Source organism: Bufo gargarizans, chromosome 1 (genome assembly GCF_014858855.1).
Source record: "Bufo gargarizans isolate SCDJY-AF-19 chromosome 1, ASM1485885v1, whole genome shotgun sequence".
In the NCBI taxonomy this organism is placed as follows: Eukaryota; Metazoa; Chordata; class Amphibia; order Anura; family Bufonidae; genus Bufo; species Bufo gargarizans.
In genome coordinates, this window is record NC_058080.1 from 670,524,555 (window position 1) to 670,548,214 (window position 23,660).

Here is a 23,660-nt window from a genome sequence, read left to right on the forward strand (position 1 = left end):
ACAGATGTTTTCTTTATAAACACTATTTGTAGTGTACATATAAAATTTAAATAATTGCAAAGTTTATACAATATAAAAAAAAAAAAAAAACATTTTAAAGGGGCTTTGTCATGATGACAACCCCTGCCCATACGTCCTTGTAGAGCATATGGAGATCATAAAGGACACCCTCCTTGATCCGGAATAGAGAGTACCTCTTTACGAGTGGCTGCTATTCTGGAGGATTTGAGTGTTTTTGGATTACAGTGACGGGTATTGACATGTGATAAGACACCGCCACTGTGGGGGAAATGCCACCACTTATAGCCGGGATCTAAGGTAAGCCTGAGTGTGATCAGTGAGGGCTGATCTCTGAGATCCACATCAGTCAGCGGTCATATCGCTGATGATGAACCCCCAATAACATCCACAGAAATATAAACTCTTAATCCAGAAAGGTATCCTATCTTCTGCAGATTGGTAATCTGCTCTGCACGTGGGGTTCTCAGACAGGTGCTCAAAAAACCAGAGAGAGATGGAAATCAATCCTCTTATTTTTACTTATTCAGGACATCAGGTATTTTATTTTAGGCTAAAATCGGTTTTTAATTGTATTATGAAAGTGAGAGACAGAATCGGACCCGTGGCATGTCGTCAGTGTGTGGAGAGTGATTCTATGACTTGTATTGAATCGATAGTTAACTTAAAGGGAGTCTGTCACCAGCGACCTCCCTGTCCAGCTGCTTCCATGGACACATAGCTGAGGTTCACCTGATTAAACCCGGTTTCTCTTTTGTTGATCTGAGGCTCTGTTCCCTAGTTATACTTTTTCTTAAAATGCAAATCAGGCCTTTGGTGCAATAAGGGCATCACCGTTGCTCTTTTTGCACCCAAGCTCCACTCCTTTCTGTGGTCGGTCCCTCCCTCACGGCTTTGATTGACAGGGGCAGGCAGTGGCAAAGCAGCCAGGGATGAGCTGGACATAGAAGTGAGGGGAGATTGGGTGCAACAAGATCAATTATCATGCCCTCATTGCACCAAAGACCTAATTTGCTTATTAAGAAAAAGTATCAAGACTAGGAGCCTTGGATAAAAAAAAAAACTAAGTTTTAATCAGGTGAACCACAGCTATGTGTCTATGCAAACAGCTTGATAGGGAGGTCGCTGTTGACAGATTCCCTTTAAAGGGTTTCTGTCACCAGATTTAACCCTATTAAACCTAACTAGCCTATTCCTACTTTTATCGATGCCCCCGTTACTCCAGAAATATAACTTTTGTATTATGCTAACTAGCCTCTAGGAGAAGGGGGTGGGGGGCGTTGTTCCTGCTCCTAGAGGCGGTGAGGAAGCTGGCAGCCTGCGAGCGTCTTTTCCTCACCGCGCCGAATGCTGAACGGCTCGAGATTTCGCCAGAGCACAGGGCTGGCAGACAGATGCGAGTGCTGCCTGGCCCTGTCAATCAGGACTTTGAGGGAGGCGACAAAGGTGGGAGAACTGATCCTCTAGGAGCAGGAACAACCCCCCCCCGACCCCCGTCCCCACCTACCTGCTCCTAGAGGCTAATTAGCATATTATAGAAATTATATTTCTGGAGTAACTGGGGCATAGATAAAAGTAGGAATAGGCTAGTTAGGTTTAGCTGACATTAGCGATGTGCTAATGTCGGCTAGCTTAATAGGGTTAAATCTGGTGACAGAATCCCTTTAAAAGTGATTTCCGGGATTTTACTACTGATGACATATCCTCAGGATCTGATCGGTGGAGGTCTAACACCTGGGACCCCTGCTGAACAGCTGTTTGAGAATGCCCTCTCTCAGCTCGCCAAGCACAGCGCCGTACAGTGGCCGTGCTCAGTATTGCACTCTGCCCCATTCACTTGTGTGGGGCTGAGCTGCAACGTGTGAATGAACGTGTCGTCACTCGGCCTAGGAAGAGCAGAGAGAAGGCCATGGTGCTCACAGAAGCGCCACTGTCTTCTCAAGCATCTGATCTGCGGTGGTCCCAGGTGTCGGGCCCCTACAGATCAGATACTAATGATAGATCCTGGGGATAGATCCTGGGGATAGATCCTGGGGATAGATCCTGGGGATAGATCCTGGGGATAGATCCTGGGGATAGATCCTGGGGATAGATCGTTGGTAGTAAAATGTCTGAAAACACCTTTAATTTATAGATTTGGTCGCACTGTATTTCTACTAATTTCTCATATTTTCTTTCCCTTATTCTCTCAGCCACAACCAGCAAAAGTGAAAATGCCGACCTCGGCTCCTAGCACCCAGCCGGCTATAATGAAGCCCACAGAGGAACCTCCTGCTTACTCACAGATTGCAAAGGTACTGTGTTGTCTAGTCTAGTGCGTGGGATCTTCAAGAAAAGGCATATTCTATGTGTAATTTTCTAGTATACTCTAAGATACCCCTTAAAAAGCAAACAGTGGCTTTAGAACAGGGGTGCACAACCTGCGGCCCGGGAGCCACATACGGCCCTCGATACCATTCTGTGCAGCCCCCAGCCATCTGGTAACAGACATGTATGTCTATGCCTTGTGGCTGCTCACATGTATCTTTTATGTATTCTCCCATTAGATGGGAGTTTTGGAACTGTAACTAGACATTTTTTATATATACTGTATGTTCAATATGCCATACATACAGTATTTCAGTTGGTAATGCCCCTTTAAGTTTTGTTTTCAGCCCTTGGAAATGGTTCAAGCTGACAATGTGGACTCCAACCAGAAAAGATTGTGCACCCCTGCTTTAGAAGTTGTGTTTTTTTGTACATAGAAGGTGCCCAGGGTTATTTGCCAGTGTACATAACACCACAATCTTTAAAGGGGTATTCCCATCTGGGCCATTGATGGCATATCGCTGAGGCGGGGCGGGAGAGAGGAAGACTGTGTGTGCTCCCGTGTGCACACAGGATGAGTTAAAGTAAATCTGTCAGATGACTGATTCTCTGTAAACTCACTGGGAGCAGCCTGCTGTGCATAGGAAGCACAGCAGGTTGTAGAGCAAAAATGAAAAAGATAAATAGAACCAATTGGAGAAAAAAATGAATTTGGCAACGTAGAAAATGGCAAAAAGCAAAACAAAAAAAACCCCTCACCCTAAGGGCTCATGCACGCGGCCGTTGCCTAACTGTTCCAGTTATTGGTGGCTATAATTTGCGGTTCCCAATTCACGGGCCACATCTGTGCGGCTACTGCAAACGGATCTAGCCCCACTCCACTTGAACGCATCCATGATCCATTCTAACCCTTGTGGAGCCATGGAGAGAAACCCCATTGAAGCACTCCACTCCTACACAGGAGTCTATGTAGACATGAATATGGCAAACCGAGCAAGTTACAGATTGACATGACTCCAACAATTAGATCCAAGAAAAAGGAAAGAAGACATTATAAGAAGTGTCATATAAAAGCTATAGTGCCACATTTTTAATTTTAAGAACGGCACCCCAACCCCTCTTATACAGTCGGGTCCATAAATATTGGGACATGGACACAATTCTAGCATTTATGGCTCTGTACACCACCACAATGGATTTTAAATAAAACGAACTAGATGTGCTTTAACTGCAGACTGTCAGCTTTAATTTGAGTGTATGTGCATCCAAATCAGGTGAACGGTGTAGGAATTACAACAGTTTGCCTATGTGCCTCCCACTTGCTAAGGGACCAAAGGTAATGGGCCAGAATAATAATCCTAAATCAAACTTTCACTTTTTAATACTTGGTTGCAAATCCTTTGCAGGCAAATACAGCCTGAAGTCTGGAACGCATAGACATCACCAGACGCTGGGTTTCATCCCTGGTGATGCTCTGCCAGGCCTCTACTGCAACTGTCTTCAGTTCCTGCTTGTTCTTGGGGCATTTTCCCTTCAGTTTTGTCTTCAGCAAGTGAAATGCATGCTCAACCGGATTCAGGTCAGGTGATTGACTTGGCCATTGCATAACATTCCACTTCTTTGCCTTAAACTCTTTGGTTGCTTTTGCAGTATGCTTTGGGTCATTGTCCATCTGCACTGTAAAGCGCTGTCCAATGAGTTCTGAAGCATTTGGCTGAATATGAGCAGATAATATCGCCCAAAACACTTCAGAATTCATCCTGCTGCTTTTGTCAGCAGTCACATCAATAAATACAAGAGAACCAGTTCCATTGGCAGCCATACATGCCCACGCCATGACACTACCACCACCATGCTTCACTGATGAGGTGGTATGCTTAGGATCATGAGCAGTTCCTTTCCTTCTCCATACTCTTCTCTTCCCATCACTCTGGTACAAGTTGATCTTGGTCTCATCTGTCCATAGGATGTTGTTCGAGAACTGTGAAGGTTTTTTTAGATGTCATTTGGCAAACTCTAATCTGGCCTTCCTGTTTCTGAGGCTCACCAATGGTTTACATCTTGTGGTGAACCCTCTGTATTCACTCTGGTGAAGTCTTCTCTTGATTGTTGACTTTGACACACATACATCTACCGCCTGGAGAGTGTTCTTGATCTGGCCAACTGTTGTGAAAGGTGTTGTTTTTCATCCACCACAGTTGTTTTCTGTGGTCTTTTGGAGTTGCTGTTCCTTCTTTTTAAGAATGTTCCAAACAGTTGTTTTGGTCACGCCTAGTGTTTTTGCTATCTCTCTGATGGGTTTGTTGTGTTTTTTCAGCCTAATGATGGCTTGCTTCACTGATGGTGACAGCTCTTTGGATCTCATCTTGAGAGTTGACAGCAACAGAATCCTAATGCAAATAGCACACTTGAAATGAACTCTGGACCTTTTATCTGCTCATTGTAATTGGGATAATGAGGGAATAACACACACCTGGCCATGGAACAGCTGAGAAGCCAATTGTCCCATTTACTTTTGGTCCCTTAAAAAGTGGGGGGCACATATGCAAACTGTTATAATTCCTACACCGTTCACCTGATTTGGATGTAAATACCCTCAAATTAAAGCTGCAGTTAAAGCACATCTTGTTTGTTTCATTTCAAATCCATTGTGGTGGTGTATAGAGCCAAAAAATGTTAGAATTGTGTCGATGTCCCAATATTGATGGACCTGACTATGTATGTATATATATTAAGCATTTGCATTCAGGTTTACATTATCCTTAAAGGAAACCTGTCATCACTTTTATGCTGCCTATACTAACGGCCGCATAAAGTAGAGATAGGTGAGTTGATTTCAGCGGTCTGTCATTTAAAAGTTAAATGTAAGTGGTTGCCTAGAACTGACATCACAATCATTGCAGACTGGGCCTGGAGAAGAGTCACAGCCACCTGAGAAGAGTCACGGTTATTCATGAATTCCTGCTCTCCTGCTGATGGCTGACAGGCTTCTACCTAGTTTTCTCCTTAGAAGAGAACTGCCAACCATCGGCACATGAGCTGGAGAGCAGGAGATTATAATAACCCTGATTCTTCTCAGGTAGATTTAACTCTTTTTAAGGCCTGGGCTGCAATGGTTATGATGCTGGTTCTCGGCAACCACTTACTTTTAGCTCATTAGTGACACACCGCTGACATCAGCATTTCTGTCACTATTTTATGCTGCCTTCAGTACAATCAGCATAAAGTTGATCACAGGTTCCCTTTAAACCACTCTTCTCTTTAGGAACATGCTATAACCCAGGCTGAACTTCTGAAGCGCCAAGAAGAACTGGAAAGGAAAGCCGCAGAGTTAGACCGCAGGGAACGGGAGATTCAGAGCCTGAACCAGCCAGGAGGCAAGTATGGCTTTTGTCTGTGTAGGATCGTTGGTTATACCTGCGATGTCTGCTAATAGGTATAACGGAGGAGAAAATCTCATTTTATGTGTCTGCCTTAAAGGGGATCTGTGACCCTGATTTTGTACTGTTATCTGCGGTAATACATGAGTAGTACTGCAGATACGGAGTCCAGATTACTATTTTTTATCTTCATACTGCCACCAGTTTCCCTGCTGTAAGTACTCAGAACTCTGTTGAAATAGTCAGGATGCCGTGCATGTGCACAGGAGTCCACGCCATTACGTTAGAAGAATGCGGCAGTCCAGACAGTGTATTTCAAGGGCATCTGTCAGCAGATTTGTACCTGTGACATTGGCTGACCTGGTACATGTGCGCTTGACAGCTCAAGGTGTCTGTGTTGGTCCCATGTTCATATATGCCCGGTTTTCTCAGAAAAATGTTTAAATATATGCCAACGGGACGTTGCCTTTACACCTAGAGCAGGCATGCTTAACCTGCGGTCTTCCAGCTGCAAAACTACAACTCTCATCATTCCCGGACAGCCTACAGCTATCAGCCTACTGAAGGGCATGGTAGGAGTTGTAGTTTTACAACAGCTGGAGGGCCGCAGATTGAGCATCCTTGACCGAGAGGATCTGATCTCTCTAACTGCTGCGCCCTCTGCACTTTAACAGGGCCAGGAAGTGAAAATGTCATCACACCTGGCCCTGTCAAAGTGCAGCGTGCACAGCAGTTGCAGAGAGAGCTGAGCCTCTAGGTGTAATGGCTATTCCACCATTGCTCCCAGAGGCTCAACTGCATATATTTTCCTCAGCCATACAGATAAATCTGAACATGGGACCAACAGATGTCTTCAGCTGTCAAGCGCACATGGTCGGCCACTTTCATAGGTACGAATCTGCTGACAGATGCCCTTTCGGTGCAGTTCTGATTGCTGACAGTGGGGGAACCAGAGGCAGTAGGATCTGGACTCCACATCTGTATTAATTTGTATGATAGTCTAAAATTAGGGTGACAATTCCATTTCAGTAATGAGGGGGATATTTATAAACGTCTTTACGCCAGAAAACGGTCGTCAAGAATCTCACAGTTTGGTGTAAGATTTGGAGGCATTTTGGAAGTTTTCAGCCCCGCTCTTTACTTTTCCAAAAAAAAGGGGGTGAAGCAGGGCAGTGGGTGGAAGTCCAGCACCTTACAGGGACACTCAATGTAAATGGCAAAATAAAGGTACTGCTTACCTCTAGAAAGAGCGCCACTTTTGTCCATGATCTTTGTTGTATTGCAGCTCAGCCCCTTTACACGAAGTGAACCTGACCTGCAGTACCTCGCACAGCCCTACAGACAAGAGTGGTGCTATTTCTGAAAAACATGAATCTGTGTTTTTTGAATTTCATAAACCTGCCATGACTGTTTGTTTCTTTTGGAAATATCAGAGCAGTACACACAAGTACTAACGTAATCCGTAGTTGGGATATGATAATGTTAACCGCATTGTGACTTTACCGAACATCAAATAACACTGTTTGTTGCTGTATCTTTTGTTTCTCCAGGAAGAAAGAACAATTGGCCTCCCCTACCGTCAAATTTTCCTGTTGGCCCCTGTTTTTACCAAGATGTCTCAGTGGATATTCCTGTGGAATTTCAGAAAACTGTAAAGATTATGTACTATCTATGGACGTGTAAGTGTTCTATTCACATGATATGTAAACTGGCCTACATGCCTCCTACAAACAATGGACAATGTGTTTTTAAAAGTGGGTTTCCGATTTTTGAGGTATTTTCCAAATCTCCCTAATATAGAGTTGTGAGATGAATCACTCCTGTTAGTAGCAGGAGATCTTAAAATAGAGCAGGTCGCCAAGGGGAATATCCGATACTACTGGCTTCCAGCTTAGGGAAAAACACGGTCACAGTAATTTCCAGTGGTTCCTGTTTTATTGGGTTAAACAAAGATTTCTTAAAAATAATGAAGGCAGACCCGTCAGATGATTTCTACTGCACTCCTAGGAGAGTCCTGCTTACCCTGCCTACATGGGATGGTTGCTATCTATATCAATGTGTGTACATTGTGGTGTGGTAATCGGGACTCTCACTGCCCCTTTTAGGAGTCCTGTCACGATTTAATCTGCTTTTTACTCAGAAATACTAGTTTACATATAAACCCATATATCTCAGAGCTCAGCTTCTTGCCCTCTATCATATGATGCTTTCAGCATAGCAGAAATTGCCTGACAGTTATATTAAACCAATGCTAAAAGGGGTGTTTTCAGCTCATAATGTTATGGCAGACCACTCGGGTTTACCATAAAAATTATGGTTTGAAGAGATTCCATCCCCTGGGTCCCACACAGATCGTAAGGACCAAGCGATGAAGGTCCCTTAAAGGATTTTTAAGGGCCGGTGAAATAGTTGTGACGTCTGCGGGAAACGGCGAGAAGGCCGCGAGCATCCCTGCCTTCTCATGCAGCTGATGGACTCGCCGTGATCAGATGCTGATCTTTTCAAAGGATAGGTCATCAGTAATAAGGTTCAGAACCCCTTTAATCTCATTTCTTGAACGGCAGCCCAGGAGCGTTATTCTGAGAGCGTCAGCATTTCACTAGTGCTGTGGCTCCTTCATTCCGAGGATTGTGGGCATCCCAGTAGTTGTACTCTCAGATCAGTAGGTCATGGCCTATCCTGGTCCTCTGAGTCGCCCAGGAAACGCAGTGTGCCTGTTATAGGTCTCGCCAATGTGGAGCCTGCACTCTAGGAGGTCCATTTCTAATGCCTGTGAAGAAGTAGAATACTTTCATTAGGTAGATTTAAAATTTACAAAGCTGTATTGTTATAGTAAATTGACTAATCTCTAATTGCCTTCAAAAAGGTAACTGTGGTTAGACGTCAGGTCTGCTCATCAAATTGTCAAATTAGGCGGTTTCATATATTTAGCATCTATAGGACATATTTACTAATGCGAAGGTTCAGCAGTACATGCCGACATGCTGCTTGTAGATGATGGGGTAACTGCTGGTCCATGCCAGGATATATACGTAATAATTTTTGTCACTTTTCAGTGTGGGAATGCCACATCCCTATTTTACTTTAAAGAAAAAATTGTCTTGGTGGTGACAGGGGCTTGATAAATATGCCATTCATCTAAAACATTGTTCTGTTATGTTCCCCATTAATTCAGATCCCACAATATGTTTGTAGTTATAATGGTTGTGTCTTGATAATTTGGGGTTGCTGTGCTAAGAGGGGTTATCTAGTTCATTAAAACTTTGTCAATCACATGAAACATAAAATAGCTACATTTACTAATATACAGTCACTGAAGGTAACGGCTGCACTATGGCTGTGCAGCTTGAATTTGCTGAGAAGACATATGAGTGATCCTCCCATTCTCACTGGGGGGCTGGTCCTGTGATGCCAAGGAAGTAATTCTGGATTTACACAGGCAGATTTTCAGGATCGAGTGTTTCTGTAAATGCTCTTTCTCAGGGTCCGTTCACATGTCTGTAGCGAGTTTTGCGGATCCACGAATCCGTGGATCCGCAAAACACAGACACCGGTAATGTGCATTCCAGAAATGGATAGCAGGTGCTTAGGGTTGGCGTCATTATGGGGGTGGGCCCGTTCTCCCCGCTCCCATGTCGGCAGCTGAGCAGAGGGAGAGTGGGCTCTGCCTACTTCCAGGATTTAAAGCACCTGGTGGGACACTGATGAGCTGATCTTGCTGCTTGGAGGGACACAGGCTGGGTAAGTGCTGTTTGTCCCTTCTTGCAGGGCCTAACCTTCCCCTCTTCCTCATTTAGGTGACAGGATTGTCATTAATTGTGAGACCAGGCCCCGACGCAGGGGGTCCCTTCGGTGCGACATTTTGCCTGTGCGTGGCGCCGCGCAAAATTTCCAGTCAGACTCCCTCTGCTTTGTGTTTGCTGCGCCACCATCAAGTGACTTGGCCCTGGACCCGATGGTTCCTGCTGCCCAGCCTATGGTAGAACCGGTATGGGCGGGCAGCCACAAGGAGACGACGTACTGTATGGGCGGGCAGCCGCAAGGAGACGTTGTACTGATTGTTAATACCGCGGTATATCGTTGACACCAGTTTACCGCTCAACCCTAGGTGTGGGTCGTGAACTTTTCCTTATGCTATCACCTCCTCACCCCACCCTTTTTCCCTTCAGAGGATAAATGCTGTTTCTTAGGTTTTTGGTGTTTTTCTGTTGTGATTTTATGAAGGTATGTTCACACTTCAGCTTAAAGGGGTTGTGTCATCTGAGACATTGGCATAATGCTAGTCTATGCTACCCATGTCAGGTCTTGGTCCCACCTCTAGGACCCGCACCTATCGGACAAAGGTAACCTATCGTAGCGATATGCCACCAGTGTCTTAGATGAGACAACCCCTTTAACCTCTAAAGGACCCTGGGACACTTTAAAATGACCTAAATTCAACCCCCATACAGTATAACGTTTTCCTTGTGGCCCCAAGTGTTTTTTTCTTAATGGGTATTTATCGCAATATATATAGTTATCGTGATAAATTTCTTAATATCGTTATCGTGGGAATATTTTCAATATCGCCCAACCCTACCCACACCCCTGGGGTTACTGAAAGACTTGAGGGGGTCACTTTTTTTGGAGTTTCTACTCTAGGGGTGCATCAGGAATTTTTTTTTACTCCATTTTACCAGTGTCATGAAGTACAATATGTGACGAAAAAACAATCTCAGAATGGCCTGGATAAGTCAAAGCGTTTTAAAGTTATTCACACATAAAGTGACACTGGTCAGATTTGCAAAAAAATGGCTAAGTCCTTAAGGTGAAAATTAGTCTGGTCCTTAAAAGGATTCTGTCACCAGGTTTGGGGCTATAGAGCTGCGCACATGCACGGCTAGATCGCCGCTAGCATGTCCGCAATATGTATCCTATAGGGCTGTGTGGTTTTAATTTCTTTAAAAAAGGATTTTATAGATATGTAAATGAGTGTTAAATGTGTCCAAGGGGTGTACTAACCTTACTTGTGCCCAGCCACGCCCGCCTGTGAAGGAGCCCAGCACCGCCTATATCTCCTCCTTTCATCAACTATAGATGGTCGTAATCTTGCGATGCGCAGTGCCGGTATAGTGTTCCTTCCCTGTGCTGGCATCAGCCTCAGGGAAAGAACTGCGCATCGCGAGATTACGGCTATCTATCGTTGATGAAAGGAGGAGACATAGGCGGTGCTGGGCTCCTTCACAGGCGGACACGGCTGGGCACAAGTAAGGTTATTACAACCCCTTGGACACATTTAACACTCATTTACATATCTATAAAATCCTTTTTTAAAGAAATTAAAACCACACAGCCCTATAGGACACATATATATTGCGGACATGCTAGCGGCGATCTAGCCGCGCATGTCCGTATCTCTATAGCCCCAAACCTGGTGACAGAATCCCTTTAAGGGGTTAAAATCGGATGTGTATTTCAGCTGCAGAAATCCATGGCTGACACTGAATCTAGTGCAGATCCGCACAAAGATTAGCGCCTTTGTCATTTGGCTACTTTCACACTTGCGTTCGGAGCGGATCCGTCTGGTATCTGCACAGATGGATCCGCTCCTATAATGCAAACGATGGTATCCGTTCAGAACGGATCCGTCTGCATTATATTTCAGAAAAAAGTCTAGGTCCAATTTGTAGTCATACGCATCTGTCCAGACTTTACATTGAAAGTCAATGGGGGACGGATCCGTTTGAAATTGCACCATATTGTGTCAACGTCAAACGGATCCGTCCTCATTGTCTTACATTGTAAGTCAGGACGGATCCGTTTGGCTCCGCACGGCCAGGTGGACACGAAAACGCTGCAAGCAGCGTTCGGGTGTCTGCCTGCTGAGCGGTGCGGAGGCCAAACTGAGCCATACTGATGCATTCTGAGCGGATCCGCATCCACTCAGAATGCATTGGGGCTGTACGGATCCATTCGGGGCCGCTTGTGAGAGCCTTCAAAAGGAACTCACAAGCGGAACCCTGAACGCAAGTGTGAAAGTAGCCTAATGGGGCTAATCCTCTGTTTCTGTCAGAAATAGTTTATTTTTCTGCCATGCAGTCATAAATCTGCATGGAGATTCTATATTGACTGTAAATGGATAGCCCAAAAATCGGTGTGCTCATTTGCATTTTTAAGGGTAAAATCTATGGTGAAAATCCACAAAAGGGATTACTATGCTGTAACATTTACAATCTGCACTGCATTTCAGCTTACACACGTACATTTTCTGCACCAAGATTTGCTGCAGCTGTATTCCCCTGTGGCTATTCCGCCAGTAAATCTGGATGGAAAGTCGTCAGCAAGTTTGGTACATGTGGGTATATTAGTGTGTTTGTTGTTTACACAAACCATTACCTATATTTTTTCTTTTTTTTTTTTTTTTTCTTTCGCTTTTTATGCCAAATTGCACGAAGGCGCACATGGCTGATGTTTATTGAACTGTATTTAGTGACCCTGTTGTTTTTCTCTTCCACAGTCCATACAGTCACCCTGTTTGTAAATATCTTTGGTTGTCTGGCGTGGTTCTGCGTCGATACAAGTCGAGGCGTTGACTTCGGATTGGCCATCCTGTGGTTCTTGCTTTTCACACCATGCTCCTTTGTATGCTGGTATCGACCATTGTATGGAGCCTTCAGGTAAGGTCTTTTTAGTTTCAATAGATTTTTTTATTGGATTATAGACATAAGCAACAAACCAATACATATTGTATGGCGCTGAGTACATGTATGCATAAAGATTTGCATATTTCAAGGATTAACAATATCGAGCATGTGTTGCCCAAAAATCATAAAAAATAAAGTACAACATTAACACAGGCCTGTTCAGAATATTGTTCTAGCAGTGACTAACATTAACTGGTGGATCCAGTTAGGTGACTATAAATAATGAAGGACAAGTATTTGCTCAGAAGATAGATGTTTCCGCTCCATTGGCTCTATCACTGACTAGTTTGAGTGCTATAGCCAGGTATAGCCAGTGCACGGACGCGCGTTCCTCTGTGCATGCCTGTCTGTAAAGGACTGCTGTAAAACGCCCGACGCTCAAACAAGTTCTTGAGCTTTTTTGGGGCGTTTTTTGTCGCGCGTTCCCGTACATAGATATTCGGGAATGCGCGACAATGTGTGTTCGCTTGTCTCTGTATGCGCGATTGTAAACGCCCGTACAATCGCGCATACAGCACGCTCAGGTCTGAACCCAGGGTTAGAGAAGAAGGTCTCTCTCAAACTCAAATTCCCTGTGATGCAATCACCAGGTGCCTATGGTTGCCATGGCACCCAGAAGTCTTAGGGTCCATTCACGTGTCTGCAAAATGGGTCCGCATCCATTCTGCAATTATGCCGAACAGGTGCGGACCCATTCATTTTCAATGGGGCCAGAATGTGCTGTCCGCATTTGCGGATTAGCACTTCCGTTCCGCAATTTCAGACAAGAAAAGGCATTTTCTAGGAGAGTGTCGGCGATGTGCAGTCCGCAATATGCGGAACACATGTTGCCGGTGTCTGTGTTTTGCTGGTCCGCAAAACACATACGGACGTGTGAATGGACCCTTACAAAAGGCCTACCATGTACCGAGGCCTGTGAGGCCCAGCCCTGGTCTCATCGGGGAACTGTTAGTGTGAAACTGACAATTCAAATGCAGTACAATACAGCATTTACTGTAATGCATTGAAACAGGAATCGGGGACTAATAAAAGTAAAAATAAAAAGTTTCAAATGTAAAAAAAACTAATAAATGCATTTACAATTGTAATTTTTTTTTACATATTTGGTATCGCCTCAGCGCTATTGACTGTCTCTATAAAAATATCACATGCTCTACCTTGCCAGGTGAATGCTGTGTTAAAAAAAAAAAAATATTACTGTGCCAGAACAGCCATTTTTAGGTCATGTTGCCTTGCACAAAAACATATCAAGTGATCAAAAAAATATATGTACCTCAAAATCGTACCAATGAGAACATCAATTGATCCCACAAAAAATGAGCCCCCACACAAGACCATTGCCAGGAAAAAAAAAAAAAATGCCTCTTGGGAATTGGACACACACATGATGATTTTTGTTTTTCCCCTCCAAATTTTTTTTGGTGTAAAAGTAGCAAAACATAAAAATAATATATATAAAATTGGTATCTCTAATTGTAGTGACCAGATGAGGCTACTTTCCCACCTGCGTTAGGGTGCGGATCGGTCTGGTATGTGCACAGACGGATCCGCACCTATAATGCAAACGCTTGTATCCGTTCAGAACGGATCCGTTTGCATTACCATAAAGAAGAAAAATATATTTCTTTTTTTGTTCATGATAATGCAAACTGATCCGTTTTGACTTACACTGAAAGTCAATGGGAGGCCGATCCTTTTTCAATTGCACCATATTGTCAGTGAAAACTGATCCGTCCCAATTGACTCACATTGTAAGTCAGGACGGATCCGTTTGGCTCAGTTTCATCAGACTGACATCAAAACGCTGCAAGCAGCGTTTTGGTGTCCGCATCCAGAACAGAATGAAGGCGAAACGGATCCTTATCCATTCAGAATGCATTGGGGCTAAACTGATCCGTTTTGAACCATTTGTGAGATCCCTGAAACTGATCTCACAAATGGAATTCAAAACGCCAGTGTGAAAGTAGCCTAACATGACCTTTTTCCTTCTTGTATGCGGCAATAATAAAGCACTGGCAGAATTACTGCCTTTTCTTTATTCTGCTTCCCAGAAAGTGAAATAACGTGATCAAAAATTCATATCTACTATTGTACTGCAAAATAGGACCAATGGTGATGGCAACTTTATCCTGCAAAAAATATTCCCTCACACAGCTCCACTGAGCTCCATCCGAAAAACATATGGGGTAGATTTATCATTCCCTGTGCGCCTGAAAAGTGTTGTTAAGGAGTCACAGGTGCGAAGGTGCATCTGCCATTTTTCTCCGTCCCCTGCACTTTTCTGAAAGGGCGACTGGGAAGGGAAGGGCGCATGGTCAGTCACTGTGACAGATTTATCTTTATCAATAGAATGGAGGATGCTCACCAGTTTAATGAGCCCAGCCCACTGAGCACCACTCAATGATATAAGTAGACACCAAAAATTCTGAGGGATGGCTGGCTCAGAGATTTGCATATAACTTTACAACACACTAAAAAAACTGTACATAAGTACTGTATTTTTCGCCCTATAAGACGCACTGGCCCATAAGATGCATCTAGGTTTTACAGGGGGAAAATGAGGAAAAAATATTTTTCATTATACCTCAGGTCATACCACCAATCAGACCTCAGCTAACCACCCCAATAAGATCCCCAATGTTAAGACCTCAGATCAGACCCCCAATCAGACCTTAGCTCAGCGTACTCAAACATCAGTTTATGGCATATCGGTACCCAGTAGAACCCGCCTAACCTCAGTGGCTCTGTAAATGTGATGTAGCACGCAATAACGATTCCAGCAATATCCGCAATGGGGCGTTTCCGCATTTAGGAAAAAGATGCTTAAATTGTGGAATTCAATTTTTTTATTGATTTTTGATATGGAAGGATACGCCATCAATATCTAATTTAGGGTCCAAAACCTAGATTCTCCCCACCCCCACGGTGCTCTAATAAGTAGTGCGGCCTCCTCACAACTTACCAAACATTGTATAGTGGCTGTTCTTGGTACTGCAGCCCAGGCCTATTGAATTGAATAGGACTGAGCAGCAAATAAGCCAGGTGACTGAATGTGACCTCTCTGGTTTACAAAGCCAAACAGCTGATCAGGGAAGGTCCTGGGAGTCGGAGCCCCGCTGATCTGCTATTCATGACCTATCGTGAGGCTAGACCAGTGATGGGCAAACTGCGGCTCTCCAGCTGTTGCAAAACTACAACTCCCACCATGCCCTGCTGTAGGCTGAAAGCTGTAGGCAGTCTTTGCATGCTGGGAGTTGTAGTTCTGCAACAGCTGGAGAGCCACAGTTTGCCTATTACTGGGCTAGACCATCAATATCGAACTCCCAGAAAACGCCATTAATTGGTCACAAATCACATTCTTTACATTTTGCGATTAACATGAGCAAATCTAGCTAAAAATGCACTTCCATCCAAACTTTTAACATGGTCACTTCAAGATGTATGTCTCCTGACAACTCCTTCCTGTGTGTAACACTCGTTCTCATCATTGGTAGACGATTTCCAGGTCTCAATGTATGGCACATAGACGGCACACTTCATAGAAACTGGAACACATTTTATTCTTGGCACGTGAAATGTATTCATTTTCTTGCTTTATCACACGGCTCACATCCATGTATATAAAGCGTTTAACGGGCTGCGTATATTACAGAAGACTTTACAGCTGAGGCTACTTTCACACTGGCGTTTGGCTTTCCGTTTTGTGAGATCCGTTCAGGGCTCTCACCAGCGGTCCAAAACGAATCAGTTTTGCCCTAATGCATGGGAAAGGATCCGCTCAGAATGCATCAGTTTGCCTCTGTTCAGTCTCCATTCCGCTTGCAGCGTTTTGGTGTCCGTCTGAAGAAACTGAGCCAAACGGATGCGTTCTGACACACGATGTCAGTCAATGGAGACAGATCCGTTTTCTATGACACAATAATAGAAAATAGATCCGTCCTCCATTGACTTTCAATGGTGGTCAAAACGGATCAGTCTTGGCTATGTTAAAGATAATACGAACGGATCAGTCTGTGCAGATCCATGACTGATCCGCACCAGACGCGAGTGTAAAAGTAGCCTGAGCTTTTCATGTCATTGATGCAAAGTCTGCAAAGCTTAAAGGGGTATTCCCATCACAAACAATGGGGGCATATAGCTAGGATATGCATCCATTGTCTAATAGGTGCATGTCCCTCACCTAAAACGAGAACTGAGCAGGGAGAGCTGTGGCTGGAGGACCCCAGATGTCCCAGGGTCCATCCACCACCAAGCGCTGCTCCCATAGAAGTGAATGGGAGCGCACTGCGCACGTGCGGTTCCTGCTCCCATTCATTTCTGTGGGGTAGACGGAAAAAGCCGAGCCAGCGCTCGCCTATTTTCGGCGGCCCCATAGAATTGAATGGAGGGTGCATGCGCACGGGAGTCCAATAGCTCCAAGCCATAAATCACTCATATAGGCCACTAGGCTTGAAGCCTCTTAGAGTTTGCATGCTTCCCAGCGCAGGCTGTGCAATGATGTTATCACGAACGCCTGCGCAGAGGAAACAGTCAGTGAAAGCCGGAAGATGTCTATCTTTTGCATTGCGGGTTGCGGGAGGAGCAGAACTGAGGTGAATATTTTGATGTTTTTGTTCTTTGTCACTTTGGGAGATTATTGGAGATCTTTTCGGTCAGGGGCAATATAATTGCTTTGGCATTGCAATGGGCACTACTGGTGGAAGAGGCATGAGAGTTGAACTTCTATCAATCTAATCTTGATGGCCTATCCTAAGGGCTCATGCACACCGTGTGCCACCTGTTCCATCCATTGGGGACTGCAAATTGAGGACCGCAATGCACATACACTGTCCATGTGGCTGGCACAGACATTGCAGACCCATTCAGCTCAAATAAGTTGTATTTTTTGCGGTGCGGAGGCACGTTGAGAAACCCACGGAAGCACTCCGTAGTGCATCCATGGGGTTCCGTGCCTCTGTTCTGCACCGCACCTACTGGTTTGCGGACCCATTCAAATGTAAGTTTGCTTGCTTACTATTTTAGAAACCCCCTTACAAGTCATGGCGCCCTGTTTGCCACCTCTGGAACCCGCATCTATTGGACATTTATGGCGCATCCTGTGGATAAATGCCCCTTTGATCACATATGTCCTTGTCTTTACAGGAGTGACAGTTCCTTCAGGTTCTTTGTGTTCTTCTTTGTGTACATCTGTCAGTTTGCAGTACACGTTCTGCAGGCTGCGGGCTTTAAAGGCTGGGGTAACTGGTAAGTTAAACATTATTGCTTAGTTCTAGTGGATAGTACCAAAATTGCATAATATAACGCCTAAAGGAGTTATCCAGCCTTTATCCTGAGGATAGCCTATCACTAGATCAGGCATGTCCAAACTGCGGCCCTCCGGCTGTTGCAAAACTACAACTCCCAGCATGCCTGGATAGCTTACAGCTATTATGGCATGCTGGGAGTTGTAGTTTTGTAACATCTGGAGGGCCGCAGTTTGGACATGCCTGCACTAGCTGATCGTTCTGGTGTAGCTACGTTACCTGAAAGTCTGCTCCAGAACTACACAGCTCCATCATCCTTGTTGTGGACGGAGCTCATTACTACAGCGCTAATTCCATCGGTGACGGAGCTACACCCAAATAGCTGATTGGCACCCCAGGGCCATCACAGTAAAGGCTGGACAACCCCTTTAAATCACTTCATTAACAGCTGGTGGAAAAGCCTTAGCGGGAGTAATGATTCTGTGGTTTACACTGGGCAGTATTGTGGGAAGAATACCGATAACCAGAGATGGACAGGGTTTTGCGGCACATAGTTAAAGATTGTCGTTAAGAAAGAGTAACAGGAATTTATATTTCTAATGTGCAGATATGTATATATCAGACCAATAAAGCCTGTAGTCCTATGGCAGTTGATTTGGATTCAGTGACATAATGGTTGTTGTTGTTTTGCAGCGGTTGGATTTCTGCACTAACTGCGCTCAATGAGAATATTCCTGTGGGGATTATGATGATCCTGATAGCCGCCCTTTTCACAGCGTCTGCGGTAGTATCACTAGCTATGTTTAAAAAGGTATGTGTGCAAAAGTGAAGACTAGAACTGGGTATGTCGCACTGCAATCGTTTTGTATAGCCAGCTCATCATTTGCAACTTCAAATCCCCTCTCGCCTTATATTATGTCCTGGCTACAATCCCTATTACATGTAAATTTTCATATCAATATGTTACTGCACTTTTACCCTGTCAGCAGGTGTGTTCGGAATACTCACACCTTCCATGTAAAACTGGCTATATAAGGCTGAGTTCACATCACTGTTTAGCTTTCCGTTCTTCTGATCCGTCGGGAAAAAGAAAAAAAAACAGGGTCCTGTTGCATCAGTTGTCATCCGTTTGAGCCTTTTCCATCTGAGATCTAAGACGGGTCTAAGACGGAAATGGCTCAAATAGATGACAACTGTTGCAACAGGATCCGTATTTTTTCTCTCTTCTGACTCATCTGTAGAATGGAAAGCTAAACGGTGATGTGAATGCACCCTAATTAAGGTAAATGTCATCTAAACCCATGGATGATCTGTTGTGTATGGGGGAAGCGTTTACACTAAGGGCTCATGCACACGACCGTGTGCCGGCCAGGCCTGTGCTGCGGACTGCAATTTGCACGGGCACCGACCCTGGGGCCCCCGCATGCGGATCCAGACCCATTCACTTGAATGGGGTACAGGATCTGCATCCGGCAGTCTGCACCGCAAAAAGTAGTGCATGCACTACTTTTTTGCGGTGCGGAGGCACGAACAGAAACACCACGGAAGCACTCCGTTGTGCTTCCGATCTGTGCCTCCGTTCCGCACCGCATCTCCCGGATTGCGGACCCCTTCAGTGCCCGTGTATTGCGGTCCCGCTGTATGCAGGCCGCAATTTTTTTATGCAGCTTTTCATGTGAATGCCAGACGTGGGTTGGAAGAGAACGAAAAATATAAAGAAAGGACTTGTACTTCTCCTTCCTGCTGGGTCCACTTCTAGTTTTGAAGCAATAAACTGCCACAAAAAGCTGTGACCTCATCCTTAAGGGGATTGTCCAAAAGTTTTGATGATTTTCAGGGGAGTAAAGAGCCGTATAAAACACATTCTCCCCCTTCCTCTTTACATTAGATTATATGCTGCTCATAGGAATAAATCATTGTGAGTTTAGTCAGTCTCGTCTGTAAAGATGATTCATCAGAGAATGTTAGTTTAGGATGGGTGAGAAAGATGTTTTCCTTGATAAGATGTATTATAAAGTTTCTTATATTCACTTGTACTATTTATTTTAGGCCTTGTTTGTTGAAAGGTTGGTGACTCGTTATATATAGTGTTTGAGTTTAGATCTTGATTTATCTTGTTATATATTTTACTCTTGGTTATGTGTCTCACAGGTGCATGGACTGTACCGGACAACAGGTGCCAGCTTTGAGAAGGCCCAACAAGAGTTTGCCACAGGCGTGATGTCGAACAAAACCGTGCAGACTGCTGCAGCCAATGCAGCCTCTACAGCTGCCACTAGCGCTGCCCAGAATGCTTTCAAGGGTAACCAGATGTAAAGGCTCCCACCGAAGGCAACCATTACCACTGTCATCTCTCTTCAGTCAAGCTCTATTCCTCCAGCCGTGTTTGCAACACCCACAAAAGTCTTTAAATTGCACTTGCCATGTGTATCTGTTACATAGAGCTCATTCTGTGCCAGGAATAAAAAGGCACATCCTGGCACATCATGGGTCTGTTGGTTGTGCATGGTGAAAATAATGATGCTGTTACAGGATCTCTTGTCCCATTATCCCAGCCCTTTCTTTCCTTGAGCTCAGAATGCTCGGCCCCAACTCCTGTCTAAATACCCGGTGGGTAACTGTAGTGTGAGTTTGGCGTAACTAGATCGCAGTCGTCGTGAGGTTCTGATTGCAGAAAGTATTTGCTATCTCTTAATGCTCAAAGTGCACATTTTTATGTATTTTAAGATACACTTTTTTTTGTTGGTACTTAATCTATTTTAATTATAAAAAGGCATAAATTTCATGTCTGTAGAAAGTGTTCACTCGGTTATTAGAGAAGCCAATGACAACTCTCCATACCTGCACAGAATAAGTAGTCAGTGTCTGATTTTATGTGCATTTTAAGGATAAAGCACAAATTGTATTTTAGTCTGATATAGTCCATAGATGTGTGATAAATGGCCGTTGTAACCCTTTATTCCTGGGGTTCCATGTAATCAGAGTACCTCCACAGGATGGCGGTATACTTTTGGATTGTCTGTGCTTGAAGCAAGACTTAGTGGTTTCTGTAAGGTCCACTGTGGCTGAAGAAAAGAAAGGGAAGTCGTATCAGTGTTTGTGCTGGGTTTCTTCATAGCCTTTGTTTTTGTGTGTTCGTGATGTGTCTTTAATCACTTCTGTTTTGCTGTTATTTAATGCAGTGCATTGTTCTTTTGCTTGGATTTTTATTTAATTTTATGTAACTTCTAGAGGAAGTACTTTGAAGCAGTCTAACAGTAGCCATGACTGTTTCTGATTGTGTAGTTAATGCATTTACAGTCTGAACTACCCCTGAAAATGTAATGCTGGTATCAAACTTTCTGTATTCCATCTGGCCAGCCTGTGCACACAGTTTTAACTGTATTTTATTTTCCTTTCAATAATAGATTATTATTATTTTTAATCTAAGGTTTTATCCTGCTTTAAAGGTATGTACTAATGAATAACTTTCCTGACATAATAATGAGGACCAGAGGGGCCCAAGGATCAGCTTGAAGCTGACCATAAATTGAGGCTGCCCCATACAGGCAGGTGGATAGTTTACACACACACACACACACACACTATTGCTGTGTACTTGCATCATGTGAGTATACTGCAGTAGCCCTGTGATCAGATTGAGATTATCATGAATTGTTATGATGCAGTCGGTTCGGGTCAGGGGAGCCGCACTCAGCCCCGGAGATGTGGCCGACACGTGCACTGTTTACCGGCCCACTTGTGGTCATCTGCGTTAGCCATTCAACTGTAGGCCATCTGACATCACGTTCATTGGTCTCGTGGCCTAGGTGCAGCTCGGCTCCATTCAAGTGAATGGGTTTGGGATGCAATACCAAGCACAGCCACTATCCAGTGTACAGCGCTGTGCTTGATAAGCTGCTAGTCGGCCACGGCGCTCACAGGAGCACTGAGGCCTCCTCAAACAGCTGATCGGTGGGGTTGTTGGACCCACACTGATCTCATATTATTAACGACCCATCCTGAGGATGTCATCAGTTTGTAAATCCAGGGGACCCCCTACATTGTACTTGTATTGTAATTTACATTAACTATATATAGAACCCACATGTTCCAGTATGAATTGGATGTCTTACTATAGGTGTCATTTAGTTTTGTGCTCTCTGGGCCCTGAAACCTGTTAGTCCCTGCTCCAACCTTCTGTATTATATATGAGCAGTGGCAGAAAGCAAGATGAGGAGCATACAGTATTGATGAAGTGATGAGCATTTGCTCTGCTGAGCGCTCTTGTTTTGCAGTAAGGGCTGCACCTTGGCATCCATCTATTATATCTGTAGCCTCCTCTGTATGATTAGGGGCTGATGCCTGATGTGTACAGGATCACAAGAACCACTAGGTAAAGTCACCTCCTGAGCTGACCTCCCTACTAATGTATGTTCTTTGTGCTGTCCTGCAGGACGAATGCATTCTGACATCCCATATCATCAGTTTAAGAATGTCCCGTTGTAGAAGTAGGCCTCACACACCGTGAAGTCAGGATAGACCCTGTGATGATCCGTGCATGAAATGTTATGAAGTTACGCTTTCTTTTCTTTCGCTTTAGTAACCACCACACAGATGGTTGTAAGATTTTTCTCAGTCATTGCAAAATCATTAATTGACTATGCAAAGTATGCGTACAATGTAGGATAAACTCTGCATTGTAGGATTATTCCTGTGCAGCCGCATGCTCTTCATTACCAGCTTGAATTTCATTGAAAAAAAAGCTACACAATTTAGTCTTGTCACTGCATGAGTAATATTGGTAACATTTGATGGGCATTGTTCTGTGTCACACTGACCTTCAGAATCATTAAAGGGAAGCCTACAGTAGGGCAATGGGCTAGGGAAAAATCCACCACACGAAATTCCACTTAAATTTGTAGCGATCTGTGGGATTCTTAAAGGGATTATCCCATGACTGATGTAAAAAATGAAAATCAGACATCATATTAGACATGACCATCTCTTCCTAACGAAGCTAGAACCAGCCCTGTACCTCACAGGGATCCAGAGATCTCCCCATTCATTGCTCTAGGGGAGTTTCTCTTTGGCTACACTTCAGGGGGCGTGTCCATGCTCTCCCTATCACAGCTCAGGAGGCAGCTGAAAGCTGAAGGATAAAACTGAGCATGTGCGGCCATCTCGGTGAGCAGGACAAAGAAATAAGGAAAAGAACAAAGAGCAGGTGGCGCTATACTGATACATTTTATTGAATAACTCGGTGGCTATACTAAAGTTTTAATTACATGCAATTTCCAAAGTATTCAGCTCTATGTGCTGGTTTGAAAACTGTAGAATATTTTTTGTGGGACAACCTTTTAAAGGAAGTCCTTCAAGAGGAACACCATAGATCTTCAGGAAAGAGATTATTAAATCTTGGGGTTGGACACCTTCACTTTGGGAAAATGGATTTCCAGCTTTTATATCGGGTGTCACTATAGTGAATAGTTCCGGTGCATTTAAAAAAAAGAAAAAGCATTATTGCATTGTATCCATTTGGGCTAAAAAATAAAATAATTTTCATAATAGGCTTTCCTTAAATATTTTGCTCCATTTATCTTTAGCTGCTTATATTCACACACACTGCAGCCTGGTCTGTCCCCTGTTAAGAGCAATCCTTTACCTTTCTGAAGGTTCACTCTGTAGCTCTTATCTCTGTTCTCCTAAGTGGTTATATACACTCATTTAAGCTGAAATCTTCTCAAACTGACCATAATTTCAGCTTAAATGAGTGTTTATAACCACTTGGGAGAACAGAAATAAGAACTACAGAGTGAGCCATCAGAGATGATTTCTCTGAGCAGGGGAAAGACCGGCCTGCAGTGTGTGTGAGAAAAGAAGCCGTACATACTGACTGGTATTTCAGGAATCCTCCCCTTTATTCCCTTGATTAATGTTCTTATTCATGGAATGAATGCTTGATGTTTGTTCTGGTTTTTCAGATTATAGTTGTAAATTAAACTTCAAAAAATCAATTGAAGAAAATCTATTAAAAAAAGAAAACAAGT

The 23,660-nt window shown here is 44.0% G+C and overlaps 1 protein-coding gene across 3 annotated transcripts in view; it reads left to right on the plus strand.

Annotated features, from left to right (window-relative positions):
- SCAMP1 (secretory carrier membrane protein 1) overlaps positions 1–22,836 on the plus strand; it is an 85,216-nt gene extending 62,380 nt beyond the window's left edge. For all 3 annotated transcript variants that reach the window (XM_044276108.1, XM_044276106.1, XM_044276107.1), the window contains 7 exons: positions 2,211–2,312; positions 5,591–5,702; positions 7,256–7,384; positions 12,202–12,361; positions 17,531–17,632; positions 18,325–18,442; positions 19,783–22,836. In XM_044276108.1, coding sequence (XP_044132043.1) covers positions 2,232–2,312; positions 5,591–5,702; positions 7,256–7,384; positions 12,202–12,361; positions 17,531–17,632; positions 18,325–18,442; positions 19,783–19,947 — 867 coding nt within the window. In that variant the 5' untranslated portion in view covers positions 2,211–2,231 and the 3' untranslated portion in view covers positions 19,948–22,836. The remainder of the gene's footprint in view (positions 1–2,210; positions 2,313–5,590; positions 5,703–7,255; positions 7,385–12,201; positions 12,362–17,530; positions 17,633–18,324; positions 18,443–19,782) is intronic.
- The last annotated feature ends 824 nt before the right edge of the window (positions 22,837–23,660 follow it).